Here is a 21,829-nt window from a genome sequence, read left to right on the forward strand (position 1 = left end):
CACGTATTACTTTTATTGTTTTATATAGTGCTGTCGCGGAACGAGGGCTGCAGAGGTTTACCTTGGTTTGAGTTGTTTTTCCCCTGCTCCACCTTTTCCACAGGAGTCTAATCACATCCTCATGTTAACGGTTCCCTTTGGATCCCTGTTTTCCTTGCCTGACCGGGTCTTAGCCGTAATGCTCTGGAGCTGTTTAGCCGCTAGGATCTGTGGGAGCCCCAGCTGACTTTAACCCTAAATATCTTGGATGCCCATGACCCCATTGTGTGGTTGGGTACAAGCTAGTGGTGATTGGGAGAGGGAGCTCACTAGGGAACCCCGGTTTCTATCACCTCTGTTAGGCCAGGAGGTTCAGCAACCGCGGCTATGGAGATTCCGCCCGGTTTCATTGCCGACTGTCCCAGGGGAACTTTCCCAGGATCCCCTGCTTTGGATCACGCCACTTTTTGGAAGGTACGCCATTCCCTCAGGATCATCCCAAAAAACTGTGACTGTGTATTGTGTTCGGATTGTGGCGCCAGGCTGTCTAGACAGGGTATTGTTTGGTTGATGTGATTACGCTCCTTATCTGATAAAGCTGTGTATATAAGGCTACGTGTTTTCCACCCCAGCATGGGTTTTTGTCTGATGATTGGGGTGGGCTGCAAGGATGACTTATTGTCTTTTTCAGGGCTGTATCATAGATGTATAATTACACTTCGGCTAGCCACAGCGCCGGCACAGTTCCATTATATTGCTGTCCCGCTTTGTCTTGCCAGCGCTAGTTTCATCCGGCACTGAAGGTGTTAATCGTTGAGGTCTCGGACCAAAGGAACCACGTTTGATGGGTGTATCCAGTTGGGTTACAGAACATCCTATCATACACTGCAGCTTCCAGATTAAGTCCTTGCAGCACTAGAAATCTGCTGGGTGTACTCAGTGGGGGGGGGGCACTGGTGGCCAGAGGCCCACTAGGCATTTTCTCAGATTGTTATATGGCCAGTCTGAGCCTAAGTGGATCTTACAGACAATTGTGAAGATATTGAGTCAATGTAAGTAAAAAAAAAATGTAAGTGTTTTTGTTCTTTAGATTCCAAAATCTCAGTGTTCCGACAACTGTCTGCCGGGTTACAGGAAAGCCCCGGGGCCTGGGATCCATTCCTGCTGCTATGACTGCGTTCCGTGCTCAGAGGGAGAAATCTCCAACACGACTGGTAGAGCATATATGTTATTCTTACCATATTTGTGTAGTAGGCGACCATCTATATATAAAGAAAATGAACTGAATGAAAGAAATTGATGGCAAATTCAGCCCATCTAGTCTGCCCATAATCCACCTAGAACACGTTCCTCCCTCATTGCAGCCGTGAAAGTCTCTCTTATTGAAACACTAGCCTGACCAATGTTTGGTCTGCTTTCTGTGATTTATCTGATAACTCACCCTGGGACACGGAAGGTTCTAACCAAACAAAAGCCCACGAGCACCATTAGGGAGCCACACTGAACACTCCCTAATTGTTTCATTTTGTGGAAGGCTCTATACAAACACAACTGAGGAATTTTACTTTTCAGCTAATTGCAAAATTGTATATTTATAATATTTTACAGACAGCAAAAACTGCATAAAATGCCCACAAAGTGAATGGCCCAATGAGAAGAAGGATCGGTGTATACCCAAACTGGAAGAATTTTTGTCCTACAATGATGTATTTGCTATAGTTTTTGTATCAATCTTAGTTCTATTTTGCATTTTAACTGTTACAGTAGTGGTTATTTTTTTTCTCCATCGAGATACCCCTATCGTCAGAGCCAATAATCAGAACCTCAGCTTCCTTCTCCTGGTGTCCCTCCTGCTGAGCTTCCTCTGTGTGTTTCTGTTCATCGGTCGTCCTGTGGATATAACCTGCATGCTGCGGCAAACCTCTTTTGGGGTCATCTTCTCAGTAGCCATCTCTTCTGTGTTGGCCAAGACCATCATGGTTTGCATCGCTTTCAAAGCCACCAAGCCTGGCAGCTTCTGGAGAAAATGGCTTGGAGTCAAAATGGCAAGTTCTGTTGCCTTGTTCTGCTCATCTGTCCAAGTTATAATTATTATTTTTTGGTTGTCCATTTCCCCCCATTTCAGGAGCTGGACATGCACTCTTATCAGGGAAAGATCATCGTTCAGTGTAATGAGGGCTCGGTTATTGCCTTCTACTGTGTCCTGGGTTATATGGGGCTTCTGGCAGCTGTTAGTTTTATTATAGCTTTTTTAGCCAGGACATTACCGGACAGTTTTAATGAGGCCAAGTACATCACCTTCAGCATGCTGGTGTTCTGCAGCGTTTGGATTGCGATGATCCCGGCCTATCTGAGCACCAAAGGCAAGAACATGGTGGCTGTTGAGATTTTCGCCATATTGACCTCCAGTGCTGGAATTTTATGCTGCATTTTTTCCCCAAAATGTTTTATTATATTATTTAGACCAGATATTAACTCAAAATCACATCTGCTTGGGAGCAAATTGAATGATATGTCCATGTGACCCAACACACATGTTGAAGTCTGCATTTTATTATTACTGGATGTAAAATAACAGCAGACACCGGGGTCAGATCTCTGAAATCCTTTTTTATAAAGCCCTCGGGGAGACATTTAAACTGACTTAAAGCTATCATCTCTAATCATTTTCTGTTTGCTTTTTCAGTTATCTGAATAAACATCTAAAAATATTTGAAACCAGAAACCAGGATTTAATCTTTCAATATCCTACAAGCTGCACAGGGGGATGCTGGTACCTGAAAGAATATAAAGGGTTAACATAGGGACTGCATCTTTGCTTTTGAAAACTTTGCTTTTTGGCACCTGCCCTGTTCATTCAAATTCAATATGAGCTCTTACTGAACATCTACCCTGCCCCCTCTCAGAATGCTCTGTTAGGTGTTGACTACATCAGGGTATCAACATTTCATGTTCCACACACTACAGGGCAATTGATACTATACAGAGACATCCCCCCAACAATACACTGGGGGCATAATGCAGCACCCAAATACGTGTGAATGGTGAACATATCAATATCATAATTATATGGTGAGGACTGTGAACAGTGTAAAGAAATGACAGATAAGCATACTGTCAGGTCTACCATAAACCAGAGCACTCACCGCGGAAGTTCTTCTGGAGGAGTGCACTGAGAAGCAACCCCCAGGTATTCGATGATCCCAACAGTGAGGAGGCCCTGGAGAAGGTAGATATGGAGAGGTAGATAGTCTCAATTCGCTAAATGAGGCGATACAAAAGTGCAGGGAATGGCGGAGAGCAAAACCAAATGCAGAGTCAGACGAGCCAGAGGTCATACACAGGACGGGTAGAAGATGGGTCAAATCCAAAGCGGGTAGTCAGACGATCCAGGTCATACACGTGGAGGAACGGACACAGCCAAATCACAGATCAGAGGGTAGTTAGGACAAGCCAAGGTCAGATTCACCATAGAACGCTACTGAACAGGTAAACAGCAAAAGACCACACAGGGTACAGGTAACAGGGCTTCCGGATTTTTAAATTTGGCGCCAGGAGCCACCACGCCCCCAACGCTGACGTCACGCGCGCCCCCTACCTGCCAGAATGCGGCAGCTGCTGCTAAAACTAGCATGCCGAGCACCCAGCCGACGCTTCCTCCTGACCTCGCCATGAGGTAAGTGTAGCGGCGAACTGGGAGCCGGACGGATGGACACAGGACGACGGGGGACAGCGGATCTGCGGGAGCGGGTGACACATACAATACCTGGGAACTCTCTGAGTTTCACCTGGAGTCTGTGGGGAAGCCCTGCTTCCCATGGTCTCCGGGTCACTTTAGTCTTTTCCAGAGTAAAGCTCAGTCCACACTCACTTAATGTTGTTTAAGGGGAGTCCCGCTCATATGCATGGTTAGCCCTGGCCCTCATGAAGCTGTTCCACGAGTCAACAGGGATATCTCTCAGTCAGTAACATGCCAGGCGCATACGCATTTTAATATCTATGATAGCAGCGTGGTCATTGTATGGTCATTTCATGTTGGACTTTTTGCAAATTCATGGAAAGATTCTGCAGAACCCACCCTAGATATTTTCCATGCATGAGATCAACAACAACAACAAAAAATCTCTTTGTCCATGTATCACTAGTGTCTGACTGTTGTGTCTCTGTGTGTTAGTGTGAGTATCAAGGTGTATGTTAATGTCTGAGTGTGAGTATCAGGGTGTGTTTTTGTCTGAAATGTACATGTAAGTGTGTTATATAATATAACATTATATAATGTTTGTGTGAGTGTTTGTGTATGGGTGTGCGTAAGTCAGTGTTTGTATTGATGTGAGTGTATGTGTGTATGACAGTCTGTGTGTGAGAGTGTGTAAGTGTCAGGGTGTGTGTTAGCATGTGTTAGTTTCTAGGTGTGTGTTAATGTGTTTTTTTGAGTGCCAGGATGTATGTTAATGTGTGCCAGTGTCATTAGAAACGATTACAGGGTTACTCATTAGGGAATGAGTGACAAATAAAGCACATGCCTAGAAAAACACATATTGAGATTGAATTAGGTCACTGCTGCAGTTTTCGAAACCTGTAACAAAAGATTTGGTAAAAAAACAAAAAGATACTTAAGAATTAAAATGACAATGAAATTTTCTTCAGTTTTGCCTATATCATTGAGAAACCTCTCTCAGCTCACCGCATTGCCCTGGATGCCAATCTGGGGTAGCTCAGTTCTGAGTCTCCTAATTCAGAACACTTCTACTGACTGACTGCACCCCCTAACTAGTCATCCCAGAATCCCAGAAAATGGTTCAATCTCTACTCAACTCCCTCTTTCCAGAGATTTCTGTATGACCCAGTTATGGATGAGATAGACAGTCTATGCGAAAAACAACATCTTCTGCTTCTGTGTCTGGCCTCCTGGAGAGCATCTCATCTCTGTTGGACGCCAAAACATTTGTAGTGCATTACTATGCAAATTACCTCACATTGTAAAACCATAAACTTTACAAAAGCATGTTTATGTATTACACGTAGTATCACATTTTAATGGCAACCATCCTATCTTACAGTGTGAGTGTCTGTCTGTGTGTTAGTGTCTGTGTGTTAGTGTATGCGTTAGTGTGAGTCATGCTTTATGTGTCTGAACATGTATGTTAATGTGTAAGTATGTGTGTCTTTCTCTCTTTCCTTCTGTACATTTCTGTTATTCCACCCTCTTCCTTTTCTCTTTTTTTTCTTTTCTCCTTCCCTCTTCTGCCTTTCTTTCTGGCCTCTCTTGCATCACTTCTTACTTCTCCTTTCTTTCATTTCTTTTTCTGATGTCCCTCTCTTCTTCCATTTCTTTACTTTCTCTTTAGGTTTTCTGTTGTCTCCCTCTTTCCTTACACATGTTTTTCATGTCTTTCTTTTTTGTGTTGTTTCTCACTGATTGACAACATTTCAAACATTTTCTCTAAATTATGGGACCACGTCCTGTGGGGGGAAATATCCTGCCCACCTTTCCCCTCTCCCATGCTAATGCCTCCTTACATCCTCCCCATTGCCTACCTTTGTTGGCTCTAGAGAAGGATATCCTTGTGAGTAGCAAATTTTAGTTACCTATATATAGGAAAAGTTATATAACCACGGTAGCTAACAGACCATCATATACCTGCACAATATGAAAACCTTATTTCACAATAGCTGGGGTGATAAACATTTGCCACAACTATCCCTGTCTAAGATTGATATGGTTTTCAGCCACTAATAGTTGTTTTTGAATGAATGTGTTTTTGCGCCAAATGTCACCGCTTTGTCCTGTTCTCTGCATAAAGAAAAAAAAATCGAATACTGGCTAAAATAATTGAAAAGCCAATGTGCATAATACGAATATCTAGTGAATCTTGCCTTTTTCCCAGAATAAGGGGAGGGACTTGGAGTAAACTGATCTTTGTCCAATCAGCTCACTTCTTTAACATCGTGCAGAGAGCTTGTCCAATGACTGAGCTGCATCTTACAGACTAGTAATGTAATGAAAAGAACCTATATAGGAGCAGAGCAGGCCGGGGATCCATTCATTTCACTGTGACTGCGTTATATGACACGGCTGTACTGTGTCTGAGCACTTTACAGAGTAAAGATTCCAAAATAAGAAAAGAGTAATGAGACTTCAGGGAATGCTTCAGTGGGTTGTAGAAATACTTTAACAAAGCAGAGTTAGACCAAAGCCCTTTTGCTTTTAAAGGAATCAGGCATCTTGGAATTTGTGAAAATGATGGGATAAACATGCCACGATTGGAAAAAAGAGTAGTTATTGGATTCCATTCCTAAGACTTATCCTTAACCTTGTAACATAGGTCAAGAATTTATGCCAGGAACTTCTGGTGGCTGTAATAGAAGGGGAAGTTGTGGATCCTCAATGGTATGCAATCTTCATTTTTTTTTCTTTTCTTAAACCAAACAAAAATTTGTTGCAGATAAGCAACCTATCTACAAAGTCGCTAAGTCTGCTGGACGGCTTGCCTGAGCTACTGCTTCATTTGAATACCCATGATGCACCAAGAAGTATCCCACCTTATTGTTAAGATGTTAAAACAGTTCAATATAAAAAAGGTCCAATTCCTGTGCAATTGTGTTTGCATAAGTTAAAGGTTTCAATGATCAGTAAAGAGCTGGGTGGGATTGATTTAGCGCACCATAACACTGAGGAGTAATGCCAATGGCTGGTCCGTTGCCCTGTGGTGGTTTGGGTGTATTTTAGTTTAGCCTCAGGAAAGTTGTAGCTCGTGCTTTCCCTCTGCTGATTCCAAAGATCAACCTTGTACTATAGACAATTTTTTTGAAGAATAATGTTGGTTGGGGTATTTGATGTTGTTAACGATAGATCATGAGGCATATGTCCCATCTGGAAATAGTAAGAAAAAAAAAACTCTCCGTGTTGTACTATGTATTACTTTGGGATTGTGAAACTGATGTGGCAAAGATTGCAAAATTAGAAAGGAGTAATGAGACCCAGTGAATGTGTGCGATACAAATATCTTGCGAATCTTGCCTTTTAGTCTGGGCTGAGAGGAGGTACTTTGAGTAAGCTGATCTTTGTCCAATCAGCTCACTTCTGTAACATCATGCAGAGGGCTTGTCCAATGGCTGTGCTGCATCTTACAGACTAGTAATGAAAAGAACCTATATAGGAGCAGAGCAGGCCGGGGATCCATTCATTTCACTGTGACTGCGTTATATGACACGGCTGGACTGCGTCTGAGCACTTTACAGAGTAAAGATTCCAAAATAAGAAAGGAGTAATGAGGCTTCAGTAAATACTTCAGTGGGTTATAGAAATGCTTTAACAAAGCAGATTTAGACCAAAGCCATTTACTTTCAAAAGAAACATCATCAGGCAACTTGGTATTTGTGAAGATGATGGGGTAAACATGCCACAATAGGGGAAAAAAAAAGAGTAGTAATTGGATTCCATCCCTAAGACTTATCCTTAACCTTGTAACACAGCCCAAACATTTGTGCCAGGACCTTCTGGATGGCTGTAGCAGAAGGGGATTTTTTTTTAATACATTATTATTATTATTATTATTATTATTATTATTATTATTATTATTATTATTATTATTATTATTATTATTATTATTATTATTATTATTATTGTTGTTGTTGTTGTTGTTATTATAATTATTATTATAATAATAATAAACTATATAAAAAGAAGCTATTTCTGTGCCCAGACACTAAGTCTGCTGGGAAGCTTGCCTGAGCCACTGTCTCATTTGAATACCCATGATGCACCAAGAAATGTCCCACCTTATTGTTAGATTATTAAGATTTTAAAACAGTTCAATATAAAATAGGTCCAATTCCTGTGCTTGTGTTTGCATAAATTAAAGGTTCCAATGATGAGGGAAGAGCTGGGTGGGATTGATTTAACTCACCATAACACTGAAGAGCATTCCCGGTGGCTGGTCTATTGCCCTGCTGTATTTTTGGTATATGCTGGTTTGTTGTTGGTGTCAGTAAGTGTCTTGCTGTTTACAAAAATTTTTGTGTGGGGAGGAACAGCAGTGAGTGTCTGTAAATATATTTTGGTTATTGAGTTTTGCTGGCCTTTCTTCATGTTTATTACAATAGATAGAAAGAGTGTTGATTTTGATTGTAAAGTTTGTTACGTGTAAGAAATGTGCCACTTTTTGAAGTACTGAGAATATTGCCTATATTGTACTGTGAGCTACTTGGGGTTTGTGAAACATATGGGGAAGATTCCAAAATTGGAAAAGAGTAATGCGGCACCAGCGAATGCTTTAACAAAGCAGATTTAGACAACGCCCTTCAGATTGTATGCAAATAAGCTTGTACATATGATTTCAAACATATTCCCGTTATTTCCTTATTTTTTTAGAACTTTCCTTAAATGTTTAAAGTTGAAATATCTGTTCCTCAGATGTGCAGTTGTATTATTTATTTAATCTACTAACAATAGTGAAACAGCTGGAAAACGTACTCACCCCATGTTTAAGGGGCCGGTTTTCAGTATGGAAAAGACTAAAATGCCAGGTTTTTTTTATGGTTTTTGTTATTATTACTTTATTGTTAAAAAAGAAAAAAAAATGTTTTGGGAAGGTATATGTATATATAAATTGGGTTATAGAGTTACTGTATTTGCTTGATTATAAGACAAGGTTTTTTTCAGAGCAAATACTCTGAAAAATAGATGTTGTCTTATTCAGACCTCAAACAGAGGTCTGAGTATGAGACTAAGATCCAGATCCCCCGCAGCGCTGCAGGAGACCTGGATCCTCCTGTCTGGTAACCTCCGCTGCTGCCAGCAGTTCCATGAGGCGTCTATCACCGAGCGCCAGCGGAAGTGCGGGCAGCATACATACGTACCTTCCCACTGCTGGGATAGCCCACCCACTGCCGGGGAAGCAGAGCCGGTTGGGAGATCATTGATCTCTCTGTGACAGTCAGAGGGGGGGGTTATATTGAGATCTGATATTAGGAGTGCCTAACATCCCTGCCATGATGAGGGCCTTCTTTGTGTGCAACTGCGTGCGCAGGACTCTCAGAGACGTAGTGAAAGGCTCTGCTGGAAACTCCATGTCTCGCTTTTTCCTGCTGCCCCTGTGGAGGCAGCTCAAGTAGGAAAAGTGGGACAGCTCCGTCCCTTACAATTGGACTAAGCCCTGGTTTTACTCGGACGTGGGCAAATTTGTAAGGGAGCACCAACTGGAGGGAGTTAAACCAGACCTGTGGTTACCCCGTGTGATCCACAAGCTCATCAGAGCCAAAGACACTATCGAGAACATCCCAGGGCTCCCCGACGCCACAGCCCGGACTGTCTGGGCCAACGTGTCGTCGAGCAGGCTAACCAACAGGCATAAAGACATTGCATGGATAGCCATTCAGGGAGGCCTCCCCCTAAGGATGTTTATGCATGCCAGGGGGCTGTGCAGATATAGACACTGCCCACAGTGCATTGTGGAGGAGGAGACTTCCCTCCACTTGTTCTGGCAGTGCCCGTTTGCACAGGCCTTGTTCAGAGCCCTGGAGCTGGATCTCAAGGACTCTATTGAGAGAAAGTACCTGTCCTACCATTCGGTACTTTACAGACTTTTTCCAGGAACACACACGGAGAGCGCCATTGAGGATGCTTGGCGTCTCATGTGCTGTGTAAAGGCCGCTCTATGGTTTGCCAGGAACCGCCTGGTGCTGAGGAGGGAGCAGGTCACAGATCCACAGCCTGCTGAGAGACTACTCTCTCAAGGACAGTCTAGAGGCTGAAGACTAGCCCCATTCTCCTCGGCCCCCTTTCTCCACCATTTCCCCAGGTTAGGTTCCACTAATGTGCTAACCATATGTGCCATGTCTGGAAATGTAATTGTATACTGCTTCTACTGAGCTTTCCGTAAACTGAAGTCATACTGTAACGTGTATTGCCCTGCGCTGCGTCGCAGTACTGCTTATCGACAATCTGTAACAACGCTACTGACCTGTGTACTCCTCCTAAAACAGGTTGATATCTGTTTTATCATAAGCAGTTTTTGTATAATAAACTTAAATACAAAAAATAGCTAAGGCATGTTCCAATAACTAGATTGAGTTTATTCAAAAACTGAACATACATTATGGGGGGGGGGGGGTCTGACATTAAATTAAAACAATGGTGGTCACTCCCTGGTTGTAGATCCTGGCTGTCTACCAGAGATAATCCCCTCAGCAAGTGACCGGATGATATACTGCTGGGGGTAGACACAGACGTCTTTACAAAGCCAGTGCCCATAGTCGATAGGGAGGAGGCTGGCTCTCAGGCCTCTCCAGTGGCCCCAGTGATGGTTCCATCACACATTACAAAGTAGACTGCGATGCAGCGCAAACAACGAGCGCATCAGCAGCTTAAGCAAGTACATGCAATTATGCCATTTCTATATGGTCAGTATACCTAACCCAGAAAATTCAGGCCAAATACAGAGAAGCATCAGTAATGACATCACACATTTTCACAAACGCAGAGGTAGTGACCTTAAAGCACCCGCGGATGGGAGGAGAATCAGGAGAATGAGGACTTGTGATGAATCCTCCTTCTGGAGACTGTCAATGATGGAGTAGTCTCTGAGCAAGCTGAGGATCACTGACTCGGACACTGACCAGTGCCTGCCAAACGATAAAGCGTCCTTAATGCAGCACACCAGGCTCCAAGGTTTTTCCATGGAAATTTCTGTGTGATGTCCTTGAAAAAGTCTGTACAAAACCCAATGGTAGGAGAGGAATTTCCTTTACATTAAAGCTTAAAGCTAATTTTCCAAGGCTCTCAGCAAAGCCTGTGCAAAAGTACACTGCCAGAAAAAACCTAGTGAGGTCTCCTCTCAAATGATGCACTGTGGGCAGTGTCTGAACCTATGCAGCCACCTCGCGTGCCATGTCTTTGTGTCTATTGGTCAGCCTGCTCTACAAGTTCCTTTTTTTTATTATTGATGTCCCAAGGTCAGTGGCCAGGCATGTGGCGGAAAGTCCATGATGGACACCAGGTCCCCTTCTTCTTTTTATCAGGGCCGCACTCCCCGATGTTATATGCGAACCCCTGCTTCCGTCCCTGGCCAGAAGTCCTGCAGGAGGGCCGGATCTTCTTGGTTCTTCTTCACAAGGATCAGAGGGGGGAGGCAGAAGACCTACCTATCTCCACTCCTCACCAGGAAACCGCCAACTATTTAGAGGACCCGGCTTCACCATGGCATTTTTCAGTGTACCAAAAAAATCACTACTGTGTAGTCTGTGCTTTTGCATTAATAAAACATTTTAATAATTGTTGATGATAACAATACATGTTTAACTATTCTTACTTTAAAGCATTTTTAAAAATCAGGAAACCCCTAACCTTTTCCTAGAGGCTAATCTCCTAGCTATCTCAAGGTGGATAGGGTTTCGGTGATCTGGGGGATCCTGGCCCTTACCATTACAGACCACAGCCTTTCACCACCAATGTATTGTTTTATGGTTTATTAAGGTTCATGTCTGCCACAGATATGCACCCATGATTTATGACTGATGTAGCTCCAATATCCCATGCTAGGGCCACATGCAATAATGTTAAAGACACAAAAACCAGAACTGGTTGCATAAGAGAAGCGATGAACTTGTCATGACCATACCTGGGTACTCCCTGGGTTTTGCTCAAAAACTCTGGAAGGACATAAACTTGCAGGCTGACCTCCTCAGTGCAGTCCGGTCATGCTGAGTCTCCACTTTTTCAGGTCTTCTGGGGCTCTCTTGACTGATGTACATACCTGGGCACTTGTGGGCTCTGGCTGCCCTGATCCTACCCTTGCGAGACGCGGCCAGGACTGCCTACTGATGTCAGTTCCACTGGCGTACGGAACTTTAACTCCTGGCACGATCCTATGGATTCCTGTTCCCGTTAACCCCTGCAATGCGAACGTAGGCTAGAGGCAGTGACTTGTATTGGGGGAAGGGACCAGGGAGATTAGCTAGGAGATATTAACGAAGACAAACACAAAGATTCTTTGTGTAAGTTTACCCGCCGCCATATTAGTTTATTCGGTTTTCTCGAATATGAATGCACAAGTCTAGTGTCAAGACCCTGCTCTAGCGACCCGGTGCATCCCCCAGAGTACTTCAGTACCATCCAGAAGACACCGATTTTGAAAAGGCCGCAGCCACTTTATTAGTCATTGCCAGATAACCTTAAACTAAAAAGTAGATGCATTAACAGGGTCAATGATTACGAAAACCAAACACCAATAAATAGATTAATAAAGATTAAAATAATATTCCCCGAAAACCACCTAATCTTGCCAAGTTATCCAGAGAACCGCACCGTTTCAGGGACGGACCAAAGTAACTTAACACCAGGAACTGACTCCAACAACCAATCCACATCCCGACTCCAAAACCTCCATCCTCCAAACCGGATCCCGCTGCAGAGTGACCCCATGTCATTATCCATGGCATGCACAACACACATAGTCAGCACAACTACAGGATGCAGGTACCTTGTAACTGTCAACAACACCCCCTCTCACAACATGCCCTGCACCCCAAACCATTGCACGTATAGACGAGGTCCATGGGAAAGCTACCAAAATCTGCTGCTTCGACCCCCCAGGCTCCATAAATCCAACCGCATCACCCGTGCAGACAGAAATCTAGACACCGGTGACACGTCCATGTAGACCAGGACCACACTACCATATATAGCTAATATATTCTCGGGCAGAATATAATATGAGCACACTGCCACATATGGCTAATATATCTTTGGACAGAATGCTGCCCTCTATTGGTTATACATTAAGAAGCATTGTTCCATATGCTTGAAATCCAAAGTTATTATGCTACTTAATGACTTAATGACTTAAAGAATTTTATTTAAAATTTGTTTACCGGCAAACCATGTAAGGAAACTTTTTCAAACTTCATCAGCAGACGTATAATTACTGTGGAGATCTGTGGGGAGGCGCGGGGTGACATATTTTTGAAGTATTTCTGGAGGTCTCTTGTGTGCCTTGTGTGCTAAAGCCTCTGAGAAGGGACTCGTTCACTCTGGATAGCAGCGAAGAGCCCTTATAAATACGACAGACTTGAAGACTCTCCAATCTCTGAGTTTTTTCCTTGGATCAGAAGACGTATTCATCGTGCTCTGTGTAGATGCCCTGTGGAGAGAGAGTCCGCCATGGTTCATGGGAGATGCCTGCTCTTCACCCTTGCTCACCTTGCTATATTTGGTGATTTTTGGAAGATACATTGCAGTCTTGACTTTAGGAGAACGGCTCCTGCGTGCAGCCTGAAGCCCAGAAAATCCATGCTGGAATACAAGAGTGTCCAAGATGGAGACATCATCATCGGAGGAATATTCAGTGTACATTACCAGCTCTTTGCATCCAAAGCAATGAGTGACCGCCAGCTGACATTGTGTATGTTGTGAGTTATTTTTCATTTACCTAAAATCTGTTTTAATAAAAGAAATTAACCTAAAACATCAACTTCTACCACATTCTATGTCCTCCTCCCATTGTTGCCTTATGTCTCCTTTTTATTTTCTCGCCTGCCCGCCTGCCTGCCTGCCCGCCTGCCTGCCCGCCTGCCTGCCCGCCTGCCTGCCCGCCTGCCTGCCTGCCTGCCTGCCCGCCCTTCCTCTGACCTCCCCTCTCTCTCCCACAGTTAATGTCAGAATTCAGAAAGTTTTTTTTTTGTGCTTCAAACTGTAATTTTTTTTCCCAATGAATCCAGGTAGAATTAACACTCAATTTAACCAAAACCGTGACGTCTCAGAACTGTTCTATATTTGATATTGCTATGACTTTAATAATTGGGTTTCCACTTTCCAGGCTACTGCATTTTAGTTGCATAAAAGTCTTAATATGGGTCTGCATTTTTTATTTATTTTGTTTAAAAAAATAGTACTTTTAGTTGATTTGTGCATTGACATTAATTCCACTGAAGAAATCATAAAAAAATTATTTTCTTCTTTTTTTTTTTCTCCATCACTTTTTATTACCTGTTTTCCCAAAACGACCAGGTTTATTGCCATGACTTCTCTCACCTGACATTTGACACAAAGTCTGTTTACAGGAAATAATCCCGGTATTCATTAAAAATTTCTTCTAATATTTCAGATGTGATAAAGTCATATTTTAAATTTCAATCTCTATATTGTATGATTCTACATACACAACTGGTAGACTTCGTGACTCTCTAAATCAGGGATTCTGAACTCCAGGTCTCTACGACGGCAAACCGTCCACGGCTCTTCTTTCTCTGAACTCAATTTCATGCTTTTGACACAAGGGATTCACCTTGGTTTCCACCATTTTGATCGAGCTGCCGGTGATCAAATTGGAATCCCCAAAAATCCTCACCGGATTGTGGTCCTCGAGGCCTGGAGTTTGATCCGCCTGCTCAAAATCTTTTGAAAATGTTCCATACGCTCATTAATAAACTGTTTGGTTTCTCCCTGCAGTCTTTCTCCCCAGTATTACAGACACTTCCTGGCCTTCGTTTTCGCCATTGATGAGATTAACAATAATCCGAATATTTTACCCAATGTGACGCTGGGGTATATTGTGTACGATTCTTGTTCCGATGTGATGAAAGCCATAGAAGGTGTGATGAATATATTATCTGGACTCAAGGTGGCCGTTCCTAACTACTCCTGCGCACGGCGCGACAAAGTGGTCGGTTTTATCGGAGATCTGTCCTCAGTCACATCTCTGGCTGTAGCGCACATCCTCTCGGTCTATGGGTACCCCCAGGTACAGCTACAACTAATTGCTTTTATTAGTAGCTCCTGTCAATGCTGAATCAGGGCAGTTAAACGCGGAATGCACTGCTAAGAGAAGTCGTTTGGGCAGATTCCGTGTATACGTTAAAAAAGTTCTGGGTGCGTTTCTAGTGAATACAGGAGTTCAGAGAAAGTATTCATCTTTGGAATATATAACGTTGATCCATGAAAAATCTGATTGCCTTTGGAGTCCAGAAGGGCCGTTTAACCTATTATATGGCATATATTTCTAACTTAGGTCTTCTTGCCTTCTTCTTGACCAAATGCTGTATTCAGGGTGATCTCTTCCCTAAGCTTAACGAAGGGCATTACCTCCAGTTGGCAATTCTGACTCATGGGCTGTCAAAAAGCACATCTGCTTCCCTGGACCTAGGTAGACTATATAACAGACCACTGTTTGGATCAGTAGATACTTGGCAGGTTTTTAACTTTGTATACTATGTGTCTTTTTACAACCCGATTAACTATACACTCTGTATTCAACCGGAAATTTCAGACGCTATATCCGTGAGAAAAAAACCAATTGCGATCCTTAGATATTAACATGTACCTTGAGACCCTGGGATTCTTATACTCCCCAAGTACATTGGATGTCTGGGTCAGTCCTCTACTAGACACGTTGGGTGTTTTCTTGCATATTAAGCCCTTCGGAACCTGACTGCTTGGTTGTTATCGGGTTATCTGTGTCCCTATCCCCGCGTGGTGGATCTACTGTGGTGGATCTGCAATAGGACCACTGCTGACCAGCCGCGTTTCATTAGCAGACTGGTAGGACGCCTTTAAACAACATTAATCCAGAAATCATGGATATAGAAATCGACGAGGCTTTCTACACCTTCATTTGTGACTTGGACATTGTCCCTAAGTATATGCAGTATAGGGCTGCAACTACCGATTATTTTCATAATCGATTAGTTGGCCGATTATTTTTTTGATTCATTGATTAATCGGATAAACAAATAAATGTTAATTTTTAATTTATTTAGAATAATTTAATAAACAAACAGGATGTCAAACAGCAGAATAAAAAAAACTTTGATAAAAATGCATTTCTTGTTTTTATTTCCCAATCTGCCCCCCCCCAGTTATGCACATTTGAACCCAGGCTTCCCACACTGCCTCCCAGATATGCCACATACCCCCAGATATGCCACACTGCCTCCCAGATATGCCACTCTGCCCTCCCCACATATGCCTTATATACCCTATATGCCTTATAGCCCATGATATGCCACTGTGCCCCTGATATGCCTTTCACCCCAGTATGCCTTATACCCCCAGATATGCCACTCCGTCCTCCCCAGATATGCCTTATACCCCCAGATATGCCATAGTGCCCTCATAGATTCACAGACTCGGTCGCATCACACTGACACCATACTTTTATAAATCAATACATTAATAATGTTCTCTGCCCCCAGGATTTAGATTTCCCTTAGTTTGTCCCCCTTAACCTCTAACTGCACCTTAAGTTAACTTTATTAAATTAATTAAATTAACCCTCAGTCCTCAGCATTAAATTAACCCTAAACACCCCATTAACCATAACTGCCCCTAAATTAACCCTAAAGACCCCATCAACCACAACTGCCCCAAAATTAACCCTAAACTCCCCATTAACCATAACTGCCCCTAAACACCCCATCAACCACAACTGCCCCAAAATTAACCCTAAACACCCCATCAACCATAACTGCCCCTAAACACCCCATTAACCATAACTGCCCCTAAATTAACCCTAAACACCCCATTAACCATAACTGCCCCTAACTTAATCGCTACCTCCCCTAACTTTCAGCAGCCCAAATATTAATTTCATACTCACAGTTAGATGAGTGCCTGAGCAGGGGTGGGGCCAATCGTAAGAGTAACCGCAGGGAGGGACTGTAAGTAGTAGCTGCTGTGAGTCACACTAAATGAAACGGATTATAAAACGAGGGGTATTTTTCAGAGCTCGAGTTGGCAACGATTTTCATTATCGTTTATTATCGATTTTATCGATTAGTTGTCGCAGCCCTAATGCAGTAGTCCATGATATATGACTTACCACGGCTAAAGGAAGCTAGTTGGTTACTCTTGTACTCAAATTGTATATTGACAGATCAGCTATGGAACCACAAACCCTCTTCTAAGTGAGAAAAGCCCATATCCATCATTCTTTCAGACAGTTCAAGATGATCGTATGCAATATGCAGCTATTTCAGAATTGCTTTTACGCTTAGGCTGGACCTGGGTGGGAATCATTACATCGGCCGACGACAGTGGAGCAACAGAGAGTCAAGAGCTGAGCAAACAAATGATGGAACGGAAAATCTGCATTGAGTTCACCATTGTACTAAAAAACCAGGAGAAAATAAATGACCGATTCTCTTATACGGAATCCAGCAACATCCTCCAAAATTCAACATCTCACGCTGTTATCATTTGCGGCTCAGTGTCAATCCAGTTCTTCCTAACTTTGGAAGAGGACGACGATCCGCTTTCCAGCAAGACTCTAATCTTTTCTTCGTCGTGGTCTTTTAATGCTGACCTTGGACAGGCCCCTGTGGCTGCGCTCAACGGGAGTTTGGTGTTTTCCATCCCAAAAAGAAAAATTCCGGGACTGCAAACTTTTCTACAAAATGCCCACCCTTCCAATCGGCCGGACGACGCCTTACTGGAAGATATCTGGGCACAATTTTTTGAATGCGTGACTCCAGACCAAGAAAAGAACAAAATATTTCAGACCATTTACAATCTAAAACTCCAAAATTGCTCAGGAAACGAACACATATTAGACATCAGTAACGTGGTCTACGATACACAAAGCTTCCGAACGTCTTATAACGTTTACACTGCAGGATACATCATGGCCCATGCTCTCCATGACGCCTATTACTCGGGATCTAAGACGTCATTTAAATCCAAGACAGTAAGTTTTTTTGTAATGGGAATGTTCTTTACATTCCTTTTAATCGTATCGTTGGGTTTTACCATATCTTTTGTAATTATCAAATTAATTATCTAGACCCCTTTCTGGAAAAAAACAGAGTTTGAGTAAAAAACGTCTTCTATTGATTGTTATGAGAGTAGTAAATCTCTTATTCTCCATATTTAACTGAAAATAAGAAGTGAAGCCAATCATTACTTTTTCTTCACAAAATATGGCCATATAGTGTGACGGAATCGCCAATATTTCTGTTTTTAAGTAATATTTGCTGGGTGCGCGTGATCTTTTGAAATTGTAAATTTACTTTCGCTTTCCTTTTTTTCTTTATTTTCATACCCATATTTTATTGTCTTGATGTTAGAAACTGCAGCACTCCATCCAAAAAGTTAACTTTACAGACCCTATAGGAGAGGACATTTATTTCAACAACAAGGGAGCGATCCCCACGCAGTACCACATCTTCAACCACGTCGTCCTAGCTAACGGGACCTTTGTAGCGAGACTCATTGGACGCTTTAGTATGTTGGCGCCGGAGGGACAGAGACTCGTCGTTAACACGCGTGACATCATCTGGAAAAAGAACACAAACGAGGTGGGCATATTTATTGCTATCTCAACAGAACGCGTATTATGTTATATAACAACACGGCTTCCAATATGGCTTTTCCTTTGTAAAGAAAACCGATATCCTGGTTAGGAACAATCCCGAACGCTTAAAAATGACAAAAATAAGGTTTTGCCTAATTCAATTTTTAAATTGGAAAACAAATTAATTATTACATAAAAATTATTTTAAAAAAAGGCTGCTGCAGTTCCTGTATATAAAAATAAACTAATACTATATACACTACAGCTTCTCCAATCCACCCCAGCACATTTTCACTTATAGTATGGTGTTTGTATATATATATATATACCGTATTTGCTCGATTATAAGACGATATTTTTTTCAGAGCAAATGCTCTGAAAAATACCCCTCGTCTTATAATCGGGGTCGTCTTATAATCAGACCTCAAAGTCTGACTATGAGACGACTAAGATCCAGATCCCCCGCAGCTGCAGGGGATCTGGATCCTCCTGTCTCAACCCCCCGCCCCACTTACCGGTACTTCAGAGTCCCCGGTGTGCAGGACTGGGGGGGCAGGTTGGAAAATAGAAGGAAATAAAACCAAAATATTTTTCTCAATCATAGCTTTTATTAAAAAAATTGTTTAAATGAATTAACATTTACTGGTAAAACTTTTTTTCCTATAGGGTCGTCTTATATTCAGGCTTTTTCTTTTTTCCCTAAATTAATATTAAGATTTGGGGGGTCGTCTTATAATCAAGCAAATGCGGTATATATGTATATATACATATACATACATACACTATATGGACATGGGTATTGGGACACCTGACCATTGCACTAAGAAGGACTTTAGTATGAAGTTGCCCCCCCATAACAGCTTCCACTCTTCTGGGAAGGCTCTGTGCGGCCGGTCAGGTCCTTCCATACCGGACTCATCCAACCATGTTTTTATGGACCTCTTAATTATTGAAATTAAGGTTTGGGCCCCTTAGTTTTAGTGACGGAAAATCTTAATGCTTCAGCATGACGAGACATTTTGGACGATGCTTTGCTTCCAACTTTGTGGGGACAGTGTGGAGAAGACTCTTTTCTGTTCCAGCATGACTGCCCCGACGCACAAAGCTAAAGACATGGTTGGATGAGTTATAAAAAACATTTTTATTAATGTTGAACAGAAGGAAGCACCCCATCCCGCGAGAGAGTGCTTGTCAGGTTATATAAGTGCTCCCCCGTGGCGGGTGAAGGTTTCATGGAGGGGCAACATATTAGCGATGCCATTATATAAAAATATGGTGGTGGAGAGGCGGTGGTTTGCATTTCTCTTTTTTTCCACATACTTTGTGATCATCACTGAAGTCTTTATCTTTTCTTTCTCTGATTAGGTACCCAGATCCCAGTGCTCTGAAAGCTGCAATCCAGGCGGTAGAAAGGTCGTAAAGAAAGGGAAACCAATCTGCTGTTATGACTGCGTCCGGTGCTCAGAGGGGGAAATTTCCACAGAGAAAGGTAAACGCCATAACTACTTTGAAGTAATAGTAATGGTTTCAAGGCCTTCATTTGTCCACCTTGTAAAAGAGAAGGAAAGTGGTTTCAGTAACAGATAGAAGAACAAATTGAGGGTTATGTGCAAAAGACTTTCTATCAGTAATGGACTCTCGCATGGCTATGGGTATCTGAAGAAAGTAATCCTGAAGAACAGCAGGTATGATGTGTAGCTAAAGCAGTCCTTAAAGAGTCGCTCAGACCTTAACGGCTTCCAGCAGAACCACATTTATGGCTAGACTTTTTACAAGGTGCCTGGGGCAACCAGAGCAGGGGTGGGGGACCACCAGCCGTCCCCCCAGAAAACACGCTCAGTGTGTAGAGATGGGTTTGGTGGGACTGGTACCAGCTTTGCACTAAAGAATGAGTGGAACTCACACAAGGCCTATAGTTTTTAGCTAACGCTTTTGGTTTTTCCACCAGTATAGCTGTTTTTGAAATATTTAGTTGAAGACCTCGGGAAGCAGGGATTTGTGTCTAAATGTGGCGGGATTAGCTTTCCCTTATTAAATTTCTTAACCTTCTCCTTGTCCCCTTAAAATGGCTTCTTGAACCAATCCAAAACATTCTGCCTATATATATATATATATACATTCTGCCTATATATATATATATATATATGACGCTCACTTTTCTTTTCAGATGTTGATGTATGCATCAAATGCCCAGAAAACCAGTGGCCTAATGAAAGAAGTGACATGTGCCTGCCTAAAATCCTTGAGTTCTTGTCATATGAAATGGATTTTATTGCCTCGCTCTGTTCCTTTTTCTCTATTTTCTTTTCTATTCTTAGCGCCGTAGTACTGGCGCTATTTATTCAGTTTCGTGACACCCCGGTGGTGAAGGCCAATAACCGGACCCTGAGCTTCATCCTACTGATCTCCCTTTCGCTCAGCTTCCTCTGTGTGTTACTTTTCATTGGTCGCCCTGTAGATATAACCTGCATGTTACGTCAAACGTCTTTTGCGGTCATCTTCACCGTGGCTGTATCTTCTGTGTTGGCCAAGACTGTCGTGGTCTGCATTGCCTTTAAAGCCACCAGACCTGGAAAAATCTGGAAGAAATGGGCTGGTGCCAAATTGTCATATGCTATCGTTCTGTCTTGTTCCATCATTCAGATTTGTATTTGTATCAGTTGGTTGGGAATATCTCCACCTTTCCAAGATGTCAATATGCATTCCCACCCTGGGAAGATCATCATTAAATGTAATGAAGGCTCTCCCATTGGTTTTTATTGTGCCCTTGGCTACATTGGATTTCTGGCAGCTGTGAGTTTTGTGGCTGCTTTCTTGGTGAGGTCGTTGCCGGACAGTTTCAACGAGGGGAAATACATCACTTTCAGCATGTTGGTGTTTTGCTGCGTTTGGGTCTGTGCCGTCCCGGCGTATCTGAGCACCGAAGGCAAGAACACGGTGGCCACGGAAATATTTGCCATACTTGCATCAAGCGCTGGACTGCTGACATGTATATTTTCTCCAAAATGTTATATTGTTTTGATGAAGCCTCACATGAACACAAAAAAACATTTACTTGGGAAGATTAAAGCTTAATTATTTTTTTTTTGCACAAAGTACATCCAAATAACTCAGTTTTCTATGTAAGTAATTAAGGTCAGTCGGCTGTGATGTGCAAATAACATAATAAAAAACATAACAAAAAAAACATAATAAAGAATGGAATATTGCAACAAAAAACTGTAACTTTTAGTGGTATGAATAGTGACATATCCTGGCCACAGGTCCAGAAGGGTTGCAGTCCCCCTGGTACAAAACCGGGGGGCAGATCGTACCCCCCCTGTTGTCCTGCTGCACAATGGCCGGTTACTAGGGAGATCTTTATTCTCCCCTATTATATCTGCCTATTTACGCGATTAAGGTTGTACCGCTCAGGACAACCTCCATAGGCATCATTTAAGACACGGCGTGCCAGGTTATGACGTCATATCCCAGAACTCCATTTCTTAAAGGGCCCAGTGCCATTATTGTACCAGAAAACGACCTTCCACAAACTGGGGCCTAGAAGCACACATTTGTCCAAA

The 21,829-nt window shown here is 42.5% G+C and overlaps 1 protein-coding gene and 1 pseudogene across 1 annotated transcript; both read left to right on the forward strand.

Annotated features, from left to right (window-relative positions):
* The first annotated feature begins 366 nt into the window (after positions 1–366).
* LOC128468178 (vomeronasal type-2 receptor 26-like) lies at positions 367–2,503 on the forward strand (annotated as a pseudogene).
* Positions 2,504–3,611: 1,108 nt separating this feature from the next.
* Positions 3,612–21,341, forward strand: LOC128468189 (vomeronasal type-2 receptor 26-like). The gene is made up of 7 exons (XM_053449885.1): positions 3,612–3,655; positions 13,117–13,389; positions 14,429–14,720; positions 16,851–17,660; positions 18,040–18,270; positions 19,632–19,755; positions 20,434–21,341. Exons 1-7 carry the CDS (start codon positions 3,612–3,614, stop codon positions 21,339–21,341), a joined length of 2,682 nt encoding a protein of 893 aa, XP_053305860.1.
* The last annotated feature ends 488 nt before the right edge of the window (positions 21,342–21,829 follow it).

This window comes from Spea bombifrons, chromosome 1 (assembly GCF_027358695.1).
Source record: "Spea bombifrons isolate aSpeBom1 chromosome 1, aSpeBom1.2.pri, whole genome shotgun sequence".
Classification (NCBI taxonomy): domain Eukaryota; kingdom Metazoa; phylum Chordata; class Amphibia; order Anura; family Pelobatidae; genus Spea; species Spea bombifrons.

Excerpts from the sequence above, each read along its gene's own strand:
- LOC128468189 (XM_053449885.1), top strand. The coding sequence starts at position 3,612 with ATGCCGAGCACCCAGCCGACGCTTCCTCCTGACCTCGCCATGAG. Across the intron at positions 13,390-14,428 it reads CAGCTGACATTGTGTATGTT|TCTTTCTCCCCAGTATTACA; the intron begins GTGAGTTATTTT and ends TTCTCCCTGCAG. Across the intron at positions 18,271-19,631 it reads GGAAAAAGAACACAAACGAG|GTACCCAGATCCCAGTGCTC; the intron begins GTGGGCATATTT and ends TTCTCTGATTAG.